Raw genomic sequence first — 22,408 nt, 5'->3', positions numbered from 1 at the left:
AAGTCCTTCAACAAACTGCCTAACCTCTCTATGATGTAATTTCCTCTTTACCAACCACATAGAATTGGTAGCAGGGACAAAATTGATAAGATGTGTTGCATACTTAGCCTTGTCCTGATGATTAGAGAGTATGCTATTTATGAGATACATATACCATGAGGAGACAGTGATACTGTCTTTTTAACAGTTCATATCCAATATTATATAGACATTGGTTTTACCGAACATACGGAGTAAGCCAGCACATTGGCCCTTCTGTTTCATGATTTTGGAAGAAGCTGGCATGAGTAGGCTCAGTTCTGATGCTTCTCTTTCAGACATGTTGCAAGGCAATAAAGTTCCTGTTAAAAGCTCCTCACTCTGACTCCAGCTTCAAGGACACCTCACAGAACAAAAATCCCATCGTTTATGCAGGGCCATTAGAGTTTTATGTCTACTTCACAGAGTGAAATACAGATTAAGTCTTCCGGGAACTGGCAACAGGTTTAAATCTGGGCATGAGATGCTATTATGAATTAATCACATATGTTCTCTGATTCAAAAATCCTGCGGTAAGAAGTGAGATTCTATATACTGTATTCATTTTGTTAAGCACACATTCTTTCCTCTTTTTTGATTCCACTATTTAACTGTCAAAAACCTTACAAGGCAAGAAGGGTTTCTTAGATTATTTGCTGTCCTGAGCTTATTGATCCCTTCCAGAATAGTGTTTTCAAATGCATGCTCACAATAATAATAACTACAAAGGAAAGCAATTACTTTAAAATATAATTTCAAATTTCTATGTATTAAAAATTCCCCTGTGCCTCAAAACACATGTTCTTAATGAAGATAAAATGAGTACATGAAATGAGCAGCTACACCATCCAGACAGTGTATATAAAATAAATTTGGAGGACATTTTGAAAATAAAGTTAAAATGTATTCAAATCTATATTAAGCATGGTAAGTGAAGCTTTTGCTTAATCTTGGTGATTTTTTTTATTTCTCTTCGTGTTCCTTCCCAACTTCTGAGGTTTTGTCTTGTTTGTTTGCTCATTTTAGGAATATGCTCTGGAAATAAGTGTATGGTTAATTCTTTCTGATGTTTATATGGCTAGTTGTTTAGTAAAAAAAATACTATAATTTGTTTTTAAGTTTCAATGAATTCCTTTGGTTGAACCTGCTGTTTTTCTGCTGTTTGTTGCTGCATCTAAAGCACCTTCTTCATCTCACTGTTGGACACTTAAGTGCAAGCTATAGATGGTGAAGCAAATAAAAATGATCTCACTGACAAACCCATCCTCTTCAGACTAAGCAAGCACCTCTCAGGGAGCTCACTCCTGCTCCCTCACGTAAGTAGGAGCTGTTTGGACAGTGTGTGGACTTCAGTGAAAGCCCTTGTAGAAGCCGTGTGAGCCACAGTAAAGTGACAGCAATTCAGTCAGTTTTCCTGAAGGCCCCCTATCCTTGGAAAGAGGATCCCACAAATTCCTCAACAAAGTCTCATCAATGTATGAAGCATAATCTGACTCTCCAAAGTCTATGAATTTAAACATTACCCTCCCAGCACCACAAGCTAAAACCCTTCTTCATTCCTCCTTGGTTTCTCTCCAAATGAAACTTTCTTACTGATCCTGCTTTTTTCTCATCACTCTAGAGAGAACTGAGATTGCTCAAAGTTCACTGCCATGAGATACCAGTTATTGAAGAAAGTATCTTATATAGATTTCCTATTGCCTTAACCCAGCCCAAATAAATATTTCTATTACAATTATTTAGCAAATAATACTAATAAATTGAAGATTATACATTTATTAAACATATTTCACATGCTAGTAGCTGTGCAATGTGTTTTACATGCAAGATTTCTTATTAGATCTTATAATGAAGCCATTGGTCTAGATATCACTGTTCCTAGCTTATAAGTAGAACCCAACTACATAGTCATTATGGGTATTTAACCTCTTCTCTGTAAATACCAGCAACATGCAGTTTTCAAAAACTAAAAGTCAAAGAAGACAGGGAGTTGGGAAGGAACACGAAGAGAAACTCTAGAATTAGTTTTAGGGTATGTGTACAGATATGATCAAATAATTTAAATTTTTTAAATAAAAAATTAAATGAAAAAAAACCACTAACTGCTCTATTAAAGCTTTTTCACTAAAACAGTACATAATTGCATGTTCTAGAATCATGTTCAATATCAGACTATATTCCCTAATTCCATGGAAAGCTGGAATTTTGGAAATATAACCATGCAGCACAATTACATGTTTAATTCAGTAGACTTCAATCATCTTGGAGGGTGAGTAAAGCATGATACATAGTGTCCCAACCACTTCAACTGAGAGATGTGCCTTTTTATATGAATATATATCAATTTATTAATGGGTGATATGGGAAAACAGACTCATGGATACAGGACAAGGTAGATCCAGTTGCAGAGTCCTTCTGTTTTGCCCTGGAAAGATGGGGATCGACACACACTGCTCTACACTGACTTGGTATCCACCATCCAAGAGCGAGATGTGCTTAAGCATATGGTTACCACCTATTCTAGAGCCTTGGCAAATAGAAAAAAAACTTTGTAGCTGAAAAAATATATATATTCATTTTTGTCATCATCTCCAGGATCATCAGTAGTATCAGATCTTAATCTGAACTGAAAGAAACCAGTAAATTAGTCAGAGCAGCCTTAATGAAAAAAAAAAAAGAATTAGTACTCATTTAAAGGAGAAACCCTGTTCATGTTCAGTGATCATAAAATGTAAGTTGACTGAAGCTGAGATGTAACTAAAATTAAGAAGCCCCAGTCCCCTAAGTGAGGGTTCACATCTACCTCCCTTGTCGTGAACCATATCAGGACCCAGCAGAGGAAGAGCCTCTGAGACTATCTCCAAAGAACCAATCAGATAGTAGATCACAGTGAATCAGATGGAGACTCTCAGACTAAGCAAATGAGTAAGAGATTAAGTAGGAGAGGATCTGTAATTGAGAGGAACCTCAAAGCATTTCACCTATTGTTCTCCATGATCTGGAGTGTTCTTAGATAGAACATCATAGAGGCTGAGAGATTGATTCCAGTGTTACATTTTTACATGTTTAAACCCCAAATTTTCCATTTAATAGGTGGCATGATAACACAGATTACCTAACCTTTCTATTTTCCCATCAATAAAATATAGATTGTAATAAAATCTAATAAATTTAGACAGTAATATTTAACTCATATTTTTTTTTGTGTGTGTGTGTGAACAGTATCGGCTATATTTAACCCAGGGACTGGTACCAAGGGATTCTGTAAGTACTCATTTTATTCTGCAGTCCTTTATACCCATGTTTCTAAGTTGCAAACCAAATACTTGTGCACTGAATGGCACCTCAAGGAGGCCTGTGGCTCTGCTTAGATCCATGGTGCTCACCCACCAGATTCTAGGTGTACTGCTGAAGGTACAATGAGAACAAATGGGTGACTATAAAATTGCCAAATTTGGCACAACACTATTATTATCTCTGGAGAAAGCCAAGCCCAGGCATAGCTGATTAGTTAACCAGATACGATGCAGAAAACATTTCCTTCTCCTTTTTGGTTTCAAGCCTATTTCTGAAGCCATAGTTAGAGCTCTCCGGCAGTTAGCACCTGACGGCACAGAGGCGATGGCTCCTGCCAATGGAGGGTCTACCCAGCTGTGGCTACCACTGCTGTTTATCTGTAAGTACAGATTCACATTACTTTCCACCTTGAGGGACCAAAATTCATCTAGAGACCATCAGGATGGGGACATTGATGTTATTTTGGTGACTTTGCAGCACTTATGCAAACCGTGGGGGCATTTCCTGACACTATGCAGTAGAGAGGAGCAGAGAAAACTGTCCTGAGTATATCACTCAGTGGGAAACCAGGCTAATTGCTTAGATCTTTTCAGTCCTCTGACATCTTTTAGAGTACAAGACAGATACCAATAGAGGAGGATAAAGAAAGAATGCAGTTCCTTCTCCCCACTGATTATTAAAACTTTATGGATGTGGGTCTCATTCCCACACAGATCACAATCTTCTTGCATCCAGGAAAACTGGAGGTAGATGCTAACTTACCCTTTATTGATTTTGCAGCTCTGGGTGTCATGCTGACGGGTGAGTTGTTTGTCTTTATTCCCTCAGTGTATCTGGACATTGCTCTCTTCCTCTGTCTGTATCCATCTTGTTTTTTTTTTTTTTATAGTTCTGACTTTTCCTCTTCCCAGAAAGTCTGCTTTTTAGATCCACCTCTTCCCCATCATTTATTCCCAGCCCCAGAGTTTCCCACATACCATTTTCCCCTCTCAAGTTGCCTCCTCTTCTGCTTAAGCCAACAGCCATGTCTGCTCTGATGTCAGCCTCTCTTCTAGGCCTTTAACATACACTCATCCAACTTGCATATTACTATCATTATTGGTATTTTGTAATTGAGAACTCCTGCAATTCAGATTACAACATCACTTACTGGAGGTTGCACAACCAACAAAAACTTGGTTTTATCCTAAGTTCCTTGGGTCTGAATATAATGTTCATTGACTATATCAACCTTTGTCATCACCACAAGCTGCTCTTTAGCTTCTATTTAAATTTTCACCATATCTCCTTACTCCTGGAAGTCATCCAAGGCTGATATGCTCTTGGTCCTTTTCATGAAACCTTGAAAATTGAAAACATTTCTCACTGCATATATTCACAATTAAATAGTTAAAAAATTTAGAATTCATAGTTTATCAAGGCTATTATATGTTTTTATTTTAATTAATGTAATTTATTTACATTGTATACTAAAATATACCAGTGCTTGATATAATCTGAAATGGTTGACAGTTGTTCCTGATATATTTTAATGAAACTGAGGTTTTAACATTTATCCTTTATTTCTACATTCAACCATTTAACAATTATTTAGCAAACACTAACTATATACCAACCATTATGATAAGCAATGATTGGTTGTATCAAGTATTATCCATGCCTAAAAAAGATTGCAATTTATATTTATGGGTACTGATATTCAAGTTCAGAGGATTAGAGTAGGTTATGACATCATATAATAAATTACTTAGCTTGTTTCCAAACTTCTTGTGTGTGTGAACCCTATCTTCATGCCTGGACTGGCTGCTCTCTGAGATCATATCACTATTTACTTCATTCTTTATTTGTTTTCTAGACATCATGTCCGAGTCTTGTTACTAGCAAGATGAACCATTGTTTGACTGTTGACATGTTTGGACTTTTGAGACTGGATAACTTTCAATGACTTAAAATTTCTTTATTTTCACAATTTTACATTCTTTAAGCCACTCAGAAATCTGTTGTGACGTTGAACCCACCGTGGATTAGAATATTTACAGGAGAGAAAGTGACTCTTATATGCAATGGGAACAATCTTCAAGAGAACTCTACTAAATGGTTCCACAACGGCATCATCTCTACCATAACAACTTCACATTGGGACATTGTGAGTGCCACTATTCAGGACAGTGGAAAATATATATGTCAGAACCAAGGATTTTCCAAGAGTAAACCTGTGTACTTGGAAGTGACGAGAGGTATGTTCTAGGCATATAGGAATATATATCTTTCACATGAAGAAGGACCCACTAGAACAGTGGTTCACAACCTTCCTAATGCTGCAACCCTTTAATATAGTTCCTCATGCTGTGGTAACCCCACAACCATAAAATTTTGCTACTGTTATGAATCATAATGTAAATATCTGTGTTTTCCAATTGTCTGAGGCAACCCTTGTGAAAGGGTCATCTGACCACCAGGGGAGTCATGACCCACAGGTTGAGAACCACTGCACTAGAAGCTGGCAGGAATGTAGTTTATTTTAAGAGATTTAGGGCTTCTCACTCAAGACATCTCAGTGTCTTTTCTTTGGCACATCTCCTTACATTCTCTCTCTCAGTAGTCTATTCAGTGATCAATATTATTCCTCTGCTCTGTTTCTTCTATTTTACCTAGATGTAGACATGCATTTTGTGATCAAATGACATGATAGGCATATGGACACTGCAAGGAGCTGTGTATGTATACTTGGATCATAATGTTTGAGTAAAGATTTTCTCTGAACAATCTGTGGGCCATGAACGATGCCTCTACATGTTCTTCATGTCCTTCTCTGCTACTAAAAACAATTCTATTGTTTATTTTGTTACAACAAATATTGCTTATTTATTACTCTTTTACTGTCAAAACCTAATACAACATATCTAGGTATCAATAAATGTTGAATGAGCAAACTATCTTTCAAATGGGAAAGTTAGACATTATTTTTTTCTTGAGTGAAAACATAGGTTTTAACATCTATAAACCAATTCCAAGTATAAACTAAACCATATAGAATAGTCATTTATTTCCTGGTAGTAGAATTTAGAGAAGTCCTCAAAGGTTTTTTTCTTAAATACAACATGCTTGCACAAGTAAGATATGTTCTCATTCAAAACCCTCCATTTATGAATGTTTTACAATTCTTTTTTTTTTTTTTTTTTTTTTGGTTTTTCGATACAGGGTTTCTCTGTGTAGCTTTGTGCCTTTCCTGGAGCTCACTTGGTAGCCCAGGCTGGCCTCGAACTCACAGAGATCCACCTGGCTCTGCCTCCCGAGTGCTGGGATTAAAGGCGTGCGCCACCAACGCCCAGCTATGTTTTACAATTCTTAAAAATGGCTTTAACCATAGAACATGATTCTTTGAACTTGCTGAATCATTATTGACAAACAAGCGCTGAGTATCTACAAACTCCTACACACTGTGTTAGGTACTACTGACAAAACAGAACCAGATACAGTCTCTTCACACACAGGTCCAGTTAGGGAAGGTGACAGAAAATAAAAATTAAAATAGTAGTTAAAATTCATGTACATATTTTAAGGAAATATTTTGGCCTACTATAATTAACATAACTGAGAAGCCTCTGTGAAGAAAGAGAGGACAAAAAATAATCCCCCTAAGTTCAAATATTTTTGGAGGAGTATGTCTATCTGCTTCCTCTTAACTAGATCCAGCTAGAAAAATCTGAAGGGAATTCTGGTCTTTGTTCTTTCCACATGTGGGCTCAGCAGTAGAGTACAAAGACACTTTATGATTCCTGGTTGACTTTTCAAAGGGAGAAAAGATTCACTGGCATAGATTTCCGATTATACATATTATTTTGTCTTTATTTTCTAATTGATCTTATGAACCAAAACATGGATTTCATGGACACCCTTTACCTGTCTGTGGATCTGTTTCTCTGCTACTCTCTCCCCATCCCCTTCCTCAGGATGCTTATCAATTATTAAGTCTATATTAACCATAATGTAATGAATACTCTTCAGATTGGCTGCTCCTTCAGACTTCTGCTGATATGGTATTATACAATAAGTCCTTTGACATCAGATGCCATGGCTGGAATAACTGGACTCTCCGCAAGGTGATCTACTATAAGGATGACCTTGCTTTCAAGTACACTTATGAGACCCCCAAAATCTCCATTAGAAATGCCAAACTTAATGACAGCGGCACCTATTACTGTAGTGGATTTCTTCGCCGACTGAACTACACATCTGAGAAACTCAGAATTACTGTAATAAAAGGTAAGTTGATCTAGAACAAAATAGTCCATAGCATGGACAGAGAAAGTGGCCATATGAGCCTGTGTTTAAAGTTAGTACAAGGGAATCTGTGACTGTCTTGGAAGAAGGAGACCCAGAACATATTGCCATAGTAGAGTCCTTATTTGCTAAATGCTGATGGTAATACCTATGCACAAAATGAAATTTTATAAGGATTAATGAGATAGTTTTGTCAAATGGCTTTATAAGCTGTCAAGTCCTGTGCTACAATTAGCATTTAAAAATTATCTCTTGCTCCTAAGAAGAGTGTTTATATCTATGAGATTGGAAGTGGTTTGGGAACCTGGAGGAAGCAAGGATACAAAGAGCTTGGAGAGTCCATATTAGCTGAAGATGACGGGGAAGGAAACCAATCCCTCAGTGAGCTGTGTGTGCAGGTCCTGGAGGATGAGAGTGAGCCCGCAGAGGGCAGGCAGGTGGCTGCCTCTATGGCTCATAAGACAAGCCACTCTTACCAAATGTCATAAAAGAGGGGAACTTTTAAATGCTTGCCTTTGAAGGAGGAGATTTTGCTTTATCTTGGCATGCTTGTACTTATCTATAAAAAAGCAAGTTGGCCAAAGTTTGAATTATACTTCTGATGTGTTGCTGGACTTATCTCCAGTCCCACCCAGGCCTGCAGCCACTCAGACCCAAATAAACACACAGACAATAATTTTATTTAAACTGTTTGGCCTAATGGCTCAGGCTTCTTGCTATCCAGTTCTTATATCTTAAATGAACCCATTTCTATCAATCTATAAGTTGCCATGTGGCTTGTGGCTTACCAGTACTTTCACATCATGCTTCTTAGGTCTGTGGCTGATGACTCCTGACTCAGCCTTCTTCTTCCCAGAATTCTCTGCTTATCCCACTTATACTATACTTCCTGCCAAAATGCTATTGGCCAATCAGCATTTTATTTATCAATCAATCAGAGCAACACATTCACAGTATCCCCAGCACTGATGTTTAATTACCCCTGGTTCTATGATGTGTTCTTTTGTACTTTCAAATCATCAACTACTGGCATCATGTTTCCATGGCTTTCACTGACTAGAAGAAATAGCTAGATAGGGATTGTTGTGAAACATTTATCCCTCTGCAGTGATCTAGAGAGCAGACTGTGGAACCTAGTATCCTGGGTGTTTTCTCTCTGTTCCTGAATACCCCATCAGGCTAAGGGTGGGGAATCATGCTCGTGTCCCTCTTCAAGAAGATGTATCTCTGAATCCCCCCTTTCAGTTTCTAATCTGAATTGTATAAATGCTGTTTCTATGTTTCATTCTAGTTTACAAAACCAAGTATCGTTGGCTACAGTTAATTGTCCCATTTCTGGTGGCAATTCTGTTTGCTGTGGACACGGTGTTATTGTTCTCCACCCAGAAACAGTTCAAACTACTCATGAAGATTCGGAAGACAGGAAAATGCAACAAACCTTGAAACTTAACTCCTAACCTAGACACATAAAGGAACTGATGCCATTGTTGGAGAAAGAATTCTTAACATTAGTTTTCCACAGTCCTCAATAGTTTCTCAACTGTCAAAGGGCACTCACATTATCTATAGGAAAATCTGTGCCTCGGGATTTGCATTAATGCTTCATTAAACCATCTGCAGCTGGCTAAATAACATGTAATAGTAAATGATCAATAAACACTGGTTTAATAAGTTAAAGAATGAGTTGAATCCTTTATTTGTGTTTGTAAAAGAGAAGCACAATTTGAATAAAGCAAGTGTGGAATCATGTGGCATGGTACCTTTAGAGATTGTTTGTTTTCATCTAGAAGAAAGACCCATGAGGGCACAAATTTAAAATAACCTTTCCTGGTCATCATAAGAAGGAGGTAGGTAGCACAGAAGACATGGTAGGATACTGGTGATGTTGGCAAGGTTTTGTGTTCTGCCTTCGATTGCTAGGAGCTTTTGACTCTTGATAAAAGTTGAGATGACTTCAAGGCATGGGAAGTTCTGTGGTGATATACTTTGTAACCAAATAAAGTTTGTCTTGAGGATTAGAGGACAGAACCAGCCACTAGATTAGACATAGAAGCCAGACAGTGCCACACACGCTTAATCCTATCACTCGGGAGGCAGAGATCCATTTGGAAGTCTGTGAGTTTGAGGCCACACTGGAAACAGAGCCAGGCAGTGGTGATGTACACCTTTCATCCCAGTACTGGAAATCACACACACCTTTGATACCAGGAAGTGATGTCTGGGCAGAGAAAGGTATGTAAGGTATGAGGAAACAGGAACTCACTCTCTTTCGGCTGAGGATTTTGTAGAGGTAAGAACTAGTGGCTGGCTGCTCTGCCTCTCTGATCTTTCAGCTTTCACCCCAATATCTTGCTCCAGGTTTTTATTATAAGACCATTTAAGATTCGAACAACAGGATTCATAGTTGATCAATTCAGTCATATCAGATTAACCAATCTTACAGTTGCAATTTGTATCATATCTTCATAGAGGAACAAAGCAAATGACTTTTGAGAAATCCAGCAAATGATAAACACTGTTTATAATCCCACACAGTAGTTCTCAACCTGTGGATCATGATCCCTTTGGGTCATTTGTAACAATGAAAACATAACCTGCATACCAGATACTTACTCTTCATAACAGTAGCAAAATAATAGTTATGAAGTAGCAATGAAAATAATTTTATGGTTGGGGTTCATCACAACATGAGGAACTCTGTTAAATGGTTGGAGCATTAGGAAGGTTGAGAAACACTGGTATAGGACCTAATCAGTTCTTGGGTAAGGGAAATAGGTTTGTGTTCTATCTCTTTCATTTTGTTACCAAATCATTTGTTGAAGGCCTGGGTCTGCCTCAGAGTGTAAATTGGATTAAGTTTCTTTCCTGCAAAGATATCCATTATTAGGGCCAAACTACACATTATGACATGGATCAAAATCTTTATTCTTTTACTTCCTAGGTTTATGATATCAGAAACTCTGCTTATGTATTTATGAGTCAAGTGTTTCATTTCTAAAATAGGAATGAAGATAGGCATCATGTCTAACTCAGCTCCTGCTCCTCTTCATGCAGACAATGAGTTGGGGCTTAAGGAAAACTCGAAGGGACAGAGTCCATGCTGTCAGTGCTGGACTGGAGCTTATGATGGCGTATGAGAGCAGAGGGCTTAAGTTTGCCTAGACTCTACACCTACTGACATTGTAAGAAAAGCTTTGAGTGTAATTTGTAAAGACTGATAGGCCTGGAATTTTTATTTCCTCAAGAAGTGTCAGTGGAATATACATAGTAATTGCTTCAGCCTTTTTAAAAGGTAGACATACAGATATATTATGTGAACTTCCTCATCCTCCTCCCCAATATTCTCCTCATTTCATATGGTAAGGGATGACTACATTCCTGCCACATGGGTTCATGTAAATAGGTGTGGTGAATGCAGAAGAGATTCTGCAGGGAAAAGTCCCTACTGGAAACTCCTGGGTGATTTTCTGGGAAACTTTCTCTGCTTCCTGCCCAAGGCTTATTTCAGTATAAAGCCTTCAGACCACAGTGTTGCCAATATACACAGTCAAGACACATTGCTCTACAGAGTTCCCTACTATGTCATTGTCCTTGGCATTGAACTACACAGGAAGCCCCTCCTTTATCTCAGACTTGGTTGTGATGCCAAATACTCAGAGTTAGAACTGAGAGATGCTTGATGTGGGCAGAAATTCCCAGGCTTGATCAGCTTGAGAGACATCTGAGGGAATATCTAGGTTCCTGAATGTCACCGTTTGTTTGCCTCCCTCCATCCCCAGTCAAGCTTGGGAGGGCCATGGACAGAGCAGAGGGATGGAAGTCCAAGCTGCTTCTCACTGAGTGATGGACTGGGCCAGGCGACTGGCTAATCTTTGAGATTCTGTTTTTCCTGTATGAGAAGGGATTTGACAAGGTGGTTTCTAGAGTCTCCCTTGTCTCAGACACTGCCACTCACTTTGCATGTAGTGATCATCTAGGCTCAGAGGCTCAGAAGTCATTTCCCACCAGTGCCAGGCTGAATTTTCTTTCATGCTCCATCACTGGGCACCTAGATCTGTCACTACTTTGGTGTGCTCCTTGTCATATATAAATTCCCGGTTAATTTCAGATCTGTGTCTGCTATTTCTGTTTTATTTCTTTAACTTTCATGGTCATTCATATCCTATTCCAGAAGTAACTTAGGAAATTGGGTTAATATTCTAATAGTTAGTGGTGCCCAAATTATACTCTTTCTAAAAGATTCTTTTTTTTTTTTTGTTTGTTTTTTAAGGCAGAGTTTCTCTGGGTAGTTTTGGTGTCTATCCTGGATCTCACTCTGTAGGCCAGGCTGGCCTCTAACTAATAGAGATCCACCTGCCTCTGCCTCCTGAGTGCTGGGATTAAAATATATCCCAGTGCCTTTTTAAAATATATGTGAAGTATTTGATCTATGTCAAAGAGTGAGTACGTTATTCAGGTTAGTTAGGAAATTTCCTTTCTTGATTTACCTGTTTGTCCTCCTTGGTCACCTCTGATCTATACTAAATTGGTCCAGGACAGAGCATAAAGCAACATTTGCTCCCTCAAAATAGATAATCACAAATCCTTATGAGTTTCTGATACTTAGAGGATGGGAAAACAGATGAGCATCTCCTGGCTTGTGATATTGGAAGATAAATTCCAAGGACACCACCAGAATAAAGATTTAGACAAAAGATATATCAGGAGAGACTGTTTGGAAATTAAGTCCTTAGACGAAAGGTGAACTTCTCTTCATCAAATGGGAAATGAAAAACAGAGGGGCATCTCTCTAAACCTGGAGATGCAGTTTCCTGCTGTGAAGGGAAGAAGGCCCCAAGACAGCCAAGTCTATGGATGACATCAGAGTCTGTCTTCCTGTCTTAGATCACCTGCCCAGGTCTGGACAGTTACTTAGCAATTTCATGTCCGCATCTGGTGCTTCAATTGTCACAGTATTCCCACTCTAAAGCTTTCCCCCCTCAATGCTCTCAAAATTACTATCAAATTCACCTGCATATGCTGTTTGCAACATCCAAATTCTTCCATTTTCAGAACTGAAAAGGTATAGGTGTACTGTCAGTCTCGTTGATATTCAATACAGCATAGACAATGGGCAAAAGCCCCTCTGCAATGTGGAGTCAGGATGAAAAGAATCTGAAATTATAGAAAATTCAGACAGAAAAAAACCTCAGATATTTATTTAACAAAATTTTAAAATCATTGTGTCATAGTAGATATAACAGCACTTGTAACAAAAATATATTTTAAAACTGAAAGAAAAGATCTCATCCACCTGTACTAGAATAAGTTAGGGCTAAAAATCGTATTTTCCACAAATGCCAACTGTTCTAGAAATGCAATTCTAAAACGCAGCTGCAGATTGGTGAGCACAGCAAATAGAATCCATGACAGAGGCTTGAATGCATCACCTACACCTCTGCTCAGGTGAAAGAAGCAGGGTTGAAAGAGAAAACCTGAAATGTGAAACAGTCACAGCAAAAACTCTAAACCATCTCACAGATGACAGCTCTGGACCCAAGACAGCTCTCCATAATCACCATAGAGAGGAGACACCATAGAATAGACAAACCGTTGGAGGCAGCATATTCCCCAAACATGATAAAAACACGATGCAGATCCTTAGCAAGGATGCTTCCAAAGAGGACTCACTGAGAGTCTCACTCCAGGGTTCTAGGTTACCCAGAGAGTTCATGTGTGGATCCTGAAGTGTACGATCTGGAGGTGTACATCAGCCTTTGGCAAATTCATCTTCAGACATGTGATGTCTGTTCTACTGCTCATCATACCAGCATACTTCATATCTTTATTTAACTTGAGTCAACAGAATTGCTAAGCTATTTTTTAAAAATTGTCTTTTAACCAACTCCACAGAAAGGAAATGGCTTCACTATTTCTGGAAATCTGGACACTGAGGGAAGACATAGCACTCCACATTCCTTCCCTGTACAGACTTCATATTCTAGTCTTTTTTTTTTTTTTTTTTTTTTTTTTTTTTTACAAAATGACACATGCTAATTTAAAATTACAGATTGTTCATTTCCATGAGTGTGCTCCGCTACTGTCAAACAATGGATCTGATGTTCTTTTACAGTGATATCTACCGGCCCCCTTCTATACTCATTTTCTTTATTCCAACATTGAAAGGATGGACAAAGCTAACCTTGTCAGTATGGTCTTCTTCTGGGTCTGAATTTTCTCAAGTATGCATTATAGGATTGTAGATAGCCCACACCTGTATTCTTTGTGGCTGGTGCTGTTTTACTTTCTTACCTCTATAATACCATCCACTTCAAAGACATACTTCAAGTCTCTTAAAAATCCCCAAGTCATCACTCAGTATTAATGTGATATTCATGAAAAAGAAAATAAGAAAGTCTTTGACATAAAGGTATGTGTTTGAATACTGACTATACCAGCAGCCTTATCAACAACAAACATGTCTTTTTGGGCTTGTTTCCAGAACTGATACATATCACATTTAGACAATTGATGGACTTAGTGTTTTAATAAATTTGAGTGGATACAGTCTTGTACATCCTACCAGTGAGGATCGAGTCTGAGAAATAATTTGTAAGCAAATTTGTCATTGTATCAATATCATATAGTGTAGCTACACATCACACATAGTACCAGCCCATTGTATAATATAAGCTATATGCTTTCTGCCATTATATATGAAGTCTATCATTGGCTTAAAGGTGACTGTGTGACACATGACTGCAATTCAAATTATTCTCATGGAGAGTAGCCATATGCACACGTGAACAGGTCTATACACAAAGCAGTTTGCCTCTGGCATTGAAGAAGGTCTAGGTTTAAAGGAGTTTGGCAGGGAAGTGAAAAGGTATTAGTCAAACCATGACATGCATAGTTGGACCAAAGCTTTCAATTAAAAACTTGTCAAGACTCTGGCTATAAGTAACCCATGTTTATAGTTTTTAATTCTAATTCTCCTAAGTACATAAAAACCCTCATCTCATTCCTCTATAGCAGAGCACTGAGAATTCTGATAGCATAGAAGGAAGCCTCTAGATGATTCACCATTAGCGTATTCTGGTCTTCCTGATACCATAAGTAAAGGCATTATCAGAAACAACTTACAATACGTGCACATTCACAAACTGAAGGAATTGAGTTCACAAAGGAGCCTGATTAAGAAGGAAGTGGCTTTTGCCATATGGCTCTGCGTAGGGCGTCTTTGACCTCCTTATTCCGCAGGCTGTAAACTAAAGGGTTCAGTAGAGGGGTGATAAGAGTGTAGGTTACTGTGATGAGTCTGTCCTGCCCCAGCAAGCTCTGGGACTTAGGCTTCAGGTAAATGATTGCAGTACAGCCATAGTGGATGATGACCACAGTGAGGTGGGAGGCACAGGTGGCAAAGGCCTTCTTCCGACCTTCGGCGGAGGCGATCTTAAGGATGGTGGAGATGATCACAACGTAGGAGATGAAGACCACAACCATAGGTAAAATGAGGACACAGACACTGACAACGAAGTTGATAATCTCATTGATAGTGGTATCTGCGCAGGCCAGCTTCAGCAGGGGTCTCACATCACAGAAGAAGTGGGGAATAATAAAGCCATCACAGAAGGGCAGGCTAAACACTGATGTAACCTGGACAATAGCCATGCCCAGGCCAGTTCCCAGTGACCCAGATGACAAGTGGACACAAGCCTTCCTACCCATGATGACTGAATACCTTAGGGGGTTGCAGATGGCCACATAACGGTCATATCCCATGACCATGAGTAGGAAACAATTGTTGATGCCAAAAGTTAGATAAAAGAAGATCTGGGCCACACAGTCTCGGAAAGCAATTGTGTGGTATGGATTGAGGAGGTCAGAAAGCATCCGTGGTATAATGGTCACAGTATAGCAGGTGTCAGAGATGGACAATACGGCCAGGAAGAAGTACATGGGAGTATGGAGATGATGATCCAGGTGAATAATAGTCACAATGATCATGTTGCCAGACAGAGTCAGAAAGTACAATGTTAGAAAAACAGCAAAAAAGGCAAGCCTGTGCTGCCAACCAAAGCTAGAGAAACCTTCAAAGAGGAACTCTGTTACAAAAGTTGCATTTGACTTTAACATTGAGACTAGTGTATACTTCAGGGAGCTGGACAAAGGGAAGAAAAGCTCTGATGAGGCAAACACAAACCAGAGTCAGCTGGACCAAGGCCTTCAGTAACAAATGTGTCTACCCTGGGTAAGACTGGAGACCCCAGAGTCTCAAGGCTCAGCTATTGGAGAACTGCTCAGTCTTCCTCTTTGTGCTACCTTTCCTTTGAGAATGTAGAATCCTTAAGCTAGGACCATGGGATTGGGAGCACAGATGGAGACAAAAAACCAAGTAGATCAAAATTAAAAGAGATTTGTAGAAATAGCCTAGCTTCAGTTTCTTGATTATATAGTTATTAGTAAGTCACATGTTAGTCCTATTTTAACTTTCATGGAATTTCCTCCACTGTTTTCAACAGTGATTTTGCTTTGTTTATATTCCATCAACAGTGCACATGGTTTCCATTCATTCAAATATTTTTAACACTTTTATATATTAATAATATTTATTATTATTCACAAATTTATACATGCTTATAATTTATTTTATATACATCTTAACTTTTAGGATGTGACATCTAATTATATATTTTAATTTTATTTTTCAAATAACTTGTCATGTTAAATAACTTTTTGTATGCTTACTTATATTAAATCACAACCCTAAAGTGTTACCTTTACTTTCATATTTTATTATAGTGCTATACACAATAGCCAACTTAGAGAAACAATCCAGACAAAAAAAAAACAAGGGAGGCTAAAGAAAATTGACATTTGAATCCGGTTGGTGGTGGAGCACATCTTTAATCCTAGCACTTGGGAGGCAGAGGCAAGCTGATCTCTGAGTTCAAGGCCAACTTGGTCTACAGAGTCAGTTCCAGGACAGCCAGGTCTACACAGAAAAACCCTGTCTCAAAAAAAAAGCATTCTGTAATAGGGTATAGTTCATTCTGAAAGGAAGGAATTCTGAAATTTATAGTAATGAGGATTCATCTAGAGTATGTCATGCAAGTGAAACAAGCAAGACAGGTGGACAATTTGTGTGAGTTACTTAAGTATTCAAAATAATATAGACTAAATTAGCAATATCAGTAATTATCAGTAGCCAGAGTAGAGAAATGGGGAATTGTTCAACAACTATAACATTTCAGCATGTAATGTGAATTACTTTTTAAGATTTTTCTATATAGCATAATGGTTATGTTAATAACATTGTGCTATAAATTTTAAACATTTTGAGAGGGTAGAACACACAATAGAGCATCAAGAGCCTCTAGGGAATGTTTGAAGCTCATGGATGTGTCTTTTTTCACACTTAACTGCTATATTTGTTCAATATTCATTGTTTATTGTGTATCAAGTATGCTTCAGGATAATTGCCTTAAAAAATAAAGAAACAATGCCAGCAAGATGACCCAGTGATGAAATTTCAAGTCTGAAGATTTGGTCCCAGTATCCTCATGGTAGAACTCCCAGAAGTTGTCCTTTGGTGTCTACAATGTACACCATCATGTGCATGTGTACATGACACATGCACACATGTGCTCATTCATGTACATACACACAGAAATAAAAAATGAAATAAAACTATTTCTAAATAAACAACTACTTGACCACTAGAGAACTGGATCTAGGTTAAAAGCAAGTATGATACTGAATGTGACAAACTCTATCTGGAAAAAAAAAGACCAGTGGTTTAGTAAAAGATAAAGACAAAAATAAAGATGTGTGAAACTAATACTCTTTCTACATTTCACCATCCAATACCCAGTGCTAGGTACATTCGCTAGAAGGCATTCTCCACCTCAGAACCACCTCAGAACTAGGTCTAGTCTTAGCCATTGCCTCCTTAGGCCCAGCATCTACCTACCCATGTCATCCTCAAAGATCATAAAAAGTAGAAAAGCCACTGGCGAGTTATCCTACAAAACCTGGAACAACTTTTCTCTGACATCATGGAAATGGCTTCAGAGTGTTTCAATACGTGCATTCTGCTACTTCCTAGAATTCTAGCTAAAGGAAGGAAAATGGATAAAATGAGCTGAGGATCTTTGACAAAGGGAGAATGGGCTTCCCTATGTGGAAAAAAATGAGAAAATTCATTTAAACAAAGAAGGAACTGAAATCCTCTGATTTACTTTACTTATGTACATCCCATACAATGTTAGGGAAGAAAAGAAACTGGACCATCTACCTTTTGTCTTCCCCAAGGTGAAATTGGAACAGAAGACTATAATAGGGTAGAAATACCCTCCCATCTTTACCAAATTTAGCCTTTACTTCCATCCAGAAAGTTGAGAGGCCATTGAATTGCTTCTCTTCCCTTACATACTGCCCTAAAGGCATAGTTTTCTGAAATACACCTGTCTTCCCTCTTCTTCCTACTTCCCACCAGCACCCAGCACTTGATGCTCATCATCCTCCCCTGAATCACTGCAATTGTTTCTATATCCATTTCACACATTTCAGTTGAGTTAATCATTGTCCACACTTCTACCTGAATGCTGTAATCATGTTTTCATGAAAAAACTACTTGTTGGGCACCCTTGCATAAATTCCTTCAATCACTTCAAACTTTTAACCACAATGTTCAAAATTCACCTGCAAACTGATTATAGTAATAAAGCACAGGGCTGCCATGAATTAAACAGGTTTAATGCAGGTGAAGAATTTGATCTGGTACTTGACAAACAGGAAGCCCATAATAAATAGTAATTTTATTAGTAGTTATTCCTTTCTGTTTGACAACTTAGCCAGTTTAAATTCAATCATAACTCTCTGTATTGTAAACGATTCTTTGAATACTTCAAACCTGATTTTATAAATTTTCTAATTCCCCCTTTTCATTCTCCTTTGAAATCTTTTTTGCAGTGTATCAAGCAGAATCACAAATAGCTATACGAACTGTCCCAACACGGATATGAATTAGGTAAAACACAATTTTCAGTTTTGGTTCTAATAGTCCGTTTATGATGGCCAAAATTTTACTTCTTCCTGAGGTCATAGTGGCTGCTCACCCAACTAGTGCAACTAGGAGCAGTAGGCAGTTTCATTGGGATTTTTGTCTGGTATGCAACTGATAATTTGGAGGCGACTCCTTTAGAATAGGTTTCCATTATACCTGTATACACTGAAATTCATGCTTATTATTATTAGAACTTAATCTCATTTCAGTGAATAAAAGGCATTTTTTTTTCCAGACCTGTAGTTTTATGCTCATGGCCTGGAATATTTTTACTTCCTTCTCCAGTCCACTTATTCAAAGTTATTAACAGTCTAAACATTTCTCTCCTGTTGTCATTATGTACGTGCCTCTCTAAGAGAGAAGGGTAGGTAGATTAGAGACCTTGACAAGAGTGGAGCTGCAGCATTGCATTGGTGGTATAGTGTGAGCATAGCTGCCTTCCAAGCAGTTCACCTGGGTTTGATTCTCAGCTAACGCATGTTCACTTTGGGCAGTGGTGGCACACACCTTTAATCCCAGCACTTTGGGAGGCAGAGGCAGGAGGATCTCTATGAGTTCGAGATCAGCCTGGTCTACAAAGTGAGATCCAGGAAAGGCGCAAAGCTACACAGAGAAACCCTGTGTCAAAAAATAAAAATAAAAATTAAAAAAAAAAAAGAGTGGCGCTGCTCATCCAGCCCTTGGATATGTAAGGAAGGAGGACAAGATGAGAAATGGTGAAGCGGGGAGTGAGGATTGGGTGGAAAGCACAATGTTCAGAGGATGCTGTAGTCTAGAGGGCTCTCTATTGCCTTTCTTTTCTATCAGGTAGATGGCATAAAAGGTGGTACAAAGTCTTGTCTCTGGACAAATTCTGGGTGAATGTACTGTTTATATTATTTTAGAGAAGGGAACCAATTTATTGTTGTACTTTCTGAAGGCTTCAACAACCCCCTTTGCATTTCAGTTTGCTGAGATCAGACTTGGCTTGGTTATCCTCAGGAAAACCATGTCTTTGATAGTACAGTGTATTCAGTGGTGGAAAAGTATAAGGACAGTGATAGCGGAAGAGAAAAATGATCAGGATGGTCTTTGCACTCATGAAGCTTCCATTCTTGAACTGCTTTGGATATCAGACTTAATGCAAAGCCCTTCAAGTATTTTATTCCCTCTTTATCATATTATACAATATGTTCATCTGCATTTCCAGATAGGTCTACATAGGCTGTATGAGAGGCCATGTTCTCTGTCTATAGACTGTCCCCAGGGTGGATATGTGCCAACTGAGTGACTCTTGTAAATGTTCCCCCTAAACAGAAAGCAAAGAAAGACTCACCAGGTAGTTAGCTTCTTAAATCTTCTAGAGAATTGTGTTCAAGCTTGAGTCCCATCCATCATTCTGAAATTTTTATTATCTATAATAATATATTATAGATTTCTTACTAACAGATACAAAATGTTTCCCAAGGTTTTTGTTGCGGCTCTTTTTAAAATTATTTAAAACCTACCAGTTAGTTAACTTTAAATTACGTATCACAAACAATTATATTTTACCTAATAAACAGAGCTTTGTCATGGAGTTACTGATGTTTTAGGAACCCCTGATGGTTGGCACTCTGACAAATCTCCAAGAAGCCACACCTAAAAGTGGCTACTTCAGAGGAGAGAAACAATGCCAGTCATCCATCCAAAACTAGAGCCAAAGAAATTCTAAGTTCCTTCAGATTTTCTAGTCCTACCCACAGTGAGCTTGTCTGTAGATCACAAAGCAGCAACAATAGATGAGAGGAGGGTAATAAAGTACTAAACTTCTGTCAGTATCCTGTGTATCTTTCCCCCAAATAGCACTTTTTACTCCCCAATGATTAATGAAAGAAAAAAAAAGCAGGATATGAACACTACAGTGCCTTGAGACCTCATTACTGAGGCAGTTCATTATCTGATTCTGATACTCACACTTGGGAGAGGAGAGCTGGTTGATTCTTAGGAACTGTCTCTATGGTGAAAAAGTTAATTTTCCATCTTGGAGTGGGCCAGGGTCTTGTTGGGATCTAGGCTATGTTCTCTGCCCATCTCGCCAATGTCAACCGAAGGGATAGTAAGTCTTGATGTATTCTAAAAAGAGGGCAGAGGCAGCTTTCAAGTAGAGTTTGAGCAAGGATCTTTACAATCAGACATACAAAGGGATGATTTATGATACTTTGACACTTGAAGCCAGTTTAAAGTGTCTAGGTGGAATCATCAATCTTGTCCCAGAATTTGTTGTGTGAGCTTTTAAACTTTTAAACTGATATTTCTCATCTCCACTCTAATCACCTCACACTCAACACTCATTCTGAAGACTTAGCTCAAGTTGGCCCCAACCTCAGTCTTGCTGGTTATCCTTGATACCCTTCAATCATTTGATTTCTTATAGCCTTAATAGGAGTTGATATTCATCTACAGTTTAAAAATATACAAAAATCAGGACTCGTTTTTACATTTGTGAGGCTGTTTAGAGTCCATCAAATTCATCTTTTTCTCTTGGTATTCTTAGAATTGGGTCATTTAAGCAATAATTACTAAGACTTCTCATATGTTCTTATGATGTGCTACGTATAAAGCTATGCAGTATACATATACTCACTCATTTTATTGCAATAAAATCCCACTTAGAACATAATTATACCTGTCTTCCATGACATGATCTTCTTTTCTCTAAAGCATTGAGCTGACAATTAAGAAACCAGCATTAAACACAAGACATCTAAGACACCTGATCTAATAAGTTATGAAATATATATGTATACACACTATATATATATATATATATATATATATATATATATATATATATATATATATGACTGATTTGAAGTTGTTTTCAATGATAGTGGAATTGCCAGAGATAACAAACTAAGAAGTCACATTGTAATAGTGAACAGAGGATTGGAGAACTGATTTAGTTTCCATAGAATGTAATTTTGTTTTCTGTTGAGTAGGCAGATGTTTAAGGAGATAAATTTTCTTATCCAGCCTTTTGTTTATTCACCTTTTAATGATCATATCATAAAATAAAATAACTCTGATTCTCTGCCAGATTTTCCCCCCCACTCTGAGTTCTTCACATTGCTTTATGTCACCTCACGCTAACATATGAAGCGTGTGTGTGTGTGTGTGTGTGTGTGTGTGTGTGTGTGTGTGTGTGTATGTAAAGAAACTGAGTTCAAATGAGAGAGCTGGAGTCATTGGTTCTTTACCAGGGTTCTTTTTAGTCTTCCACTCTTCATTTCTTTATACAATCAACTCTACTACATCTCTAAAACAATGCTATTATCACTAAGTGATATAGATAGAATTTACTCTTTAAGAATCAAGCATTTAGGAAGAAAGGACGTAAATAAATGTGTTAGTCTGACATTCAACTCTCTGTGGCCTCTGAGGAACTGTCATTTGTTGTTTGTAGTATTTGGTCAAAAGAACCTAGAAACTGAACAGAGCATCTGCAATCTCCATATGTGCTTATACATGGAAGAGTGAGTGGAAATAAATTAACCCTCACAAAGATTGAAACTAGATCCAAATTAACTTAGTCCCTAGTTAGATAAATAGGGTCTTGTCCATACTACCACCTGCCAGGGAGTAAAATAAAATCCTACTACAGAAAGATAATGTAATCTAGAGCTTCAATTTGTCTTTATAATTTATTCATATAAACAGGGGTAAGCAACTATGGCCTGCCAACTGATGTGACCACCACCTGTTTTTGTACAGACTACAAGATATAAAGGAGTTCAGAATTTT

The 22,408-nt window shown here is 38.0% G+C and overlaps 2 protein-coding genes across 2 annotated transcripts; one reads left to right on the top strand and one right to left on the bottom strand.

Moving 5' to 3' along the window:
• The first annotated feature begins 3,557 nt into the window (after positions 1-3,557).
• LOC102924368 (high affinity immunoglobulin epsilon receptor subunit alpha) lies at positions 3,558-9,272 on the top strand. Its single transcript, XM_042257899.2, has 5 exons — positions 3,558-3,694; positions 4,096-4,116; positions 5,301-5,552; positions 7,324-7,581; positions 8,891-9,272. Exons 1-5 carry the CDS (start codon positions 3,640-3,642, stop codon positions 9,040-9,042), a joined length of 738 nt encoding a protein of 245 aa, XP_042113833.1. The 5' UTR covers positions 3,558-3,639; the 3' UTR covers positions 9,043-9,272.
• A 4,593-nt stretch (positions 9,273-13,865) lies between these two features.
• LOC102924797 (olfactory receptor 10J3-like) lies at positions 13,866-20,390 on the bottom strand. Its single transcript, XM_006990558.3, has 2 exons — positions 19,962-20,390; positions 13,866-15,929 (listed from the first exon to the last, which is right to left on the bottom strand). Exon 2 carries the CDS (start codon positions 15,712-15,714, stop codon positions 14,773-14,775), a length of 942 nt encoding a protein of 313 aa, XP_006990620.1. The 5' UTR covers positions 15,715-15,929; positions 19,962-20,390; the 3' UTR covers positions 13,866-14,772.
• Between the last annotated feature and the right edge of the window lie 2,018 nt (positions 20,391-22,408).

Source organism: Peromyscus maniculatus, chromosome 11, assembly GCF_049852395.1.
Source record: "Peromyscus maniculatus bairdii isolate BWxNUB_F1_BW_parent chromosome 11, HU_Pman_BW_mat_3.1, whole genome shotgun sequence".
Classification (NCBI taxonomy): Eukaryota; Metazoa; Chordata; class Mammalia; order Rodentia; family Cricetidae; genus Peromyscus; species Peromyscus maniculatus.
The sequence above is the reverse complement of the archived record's forward strand: the minus strand, read 5'-3'. Positions and strand labels throughout refer to the sequence as shown.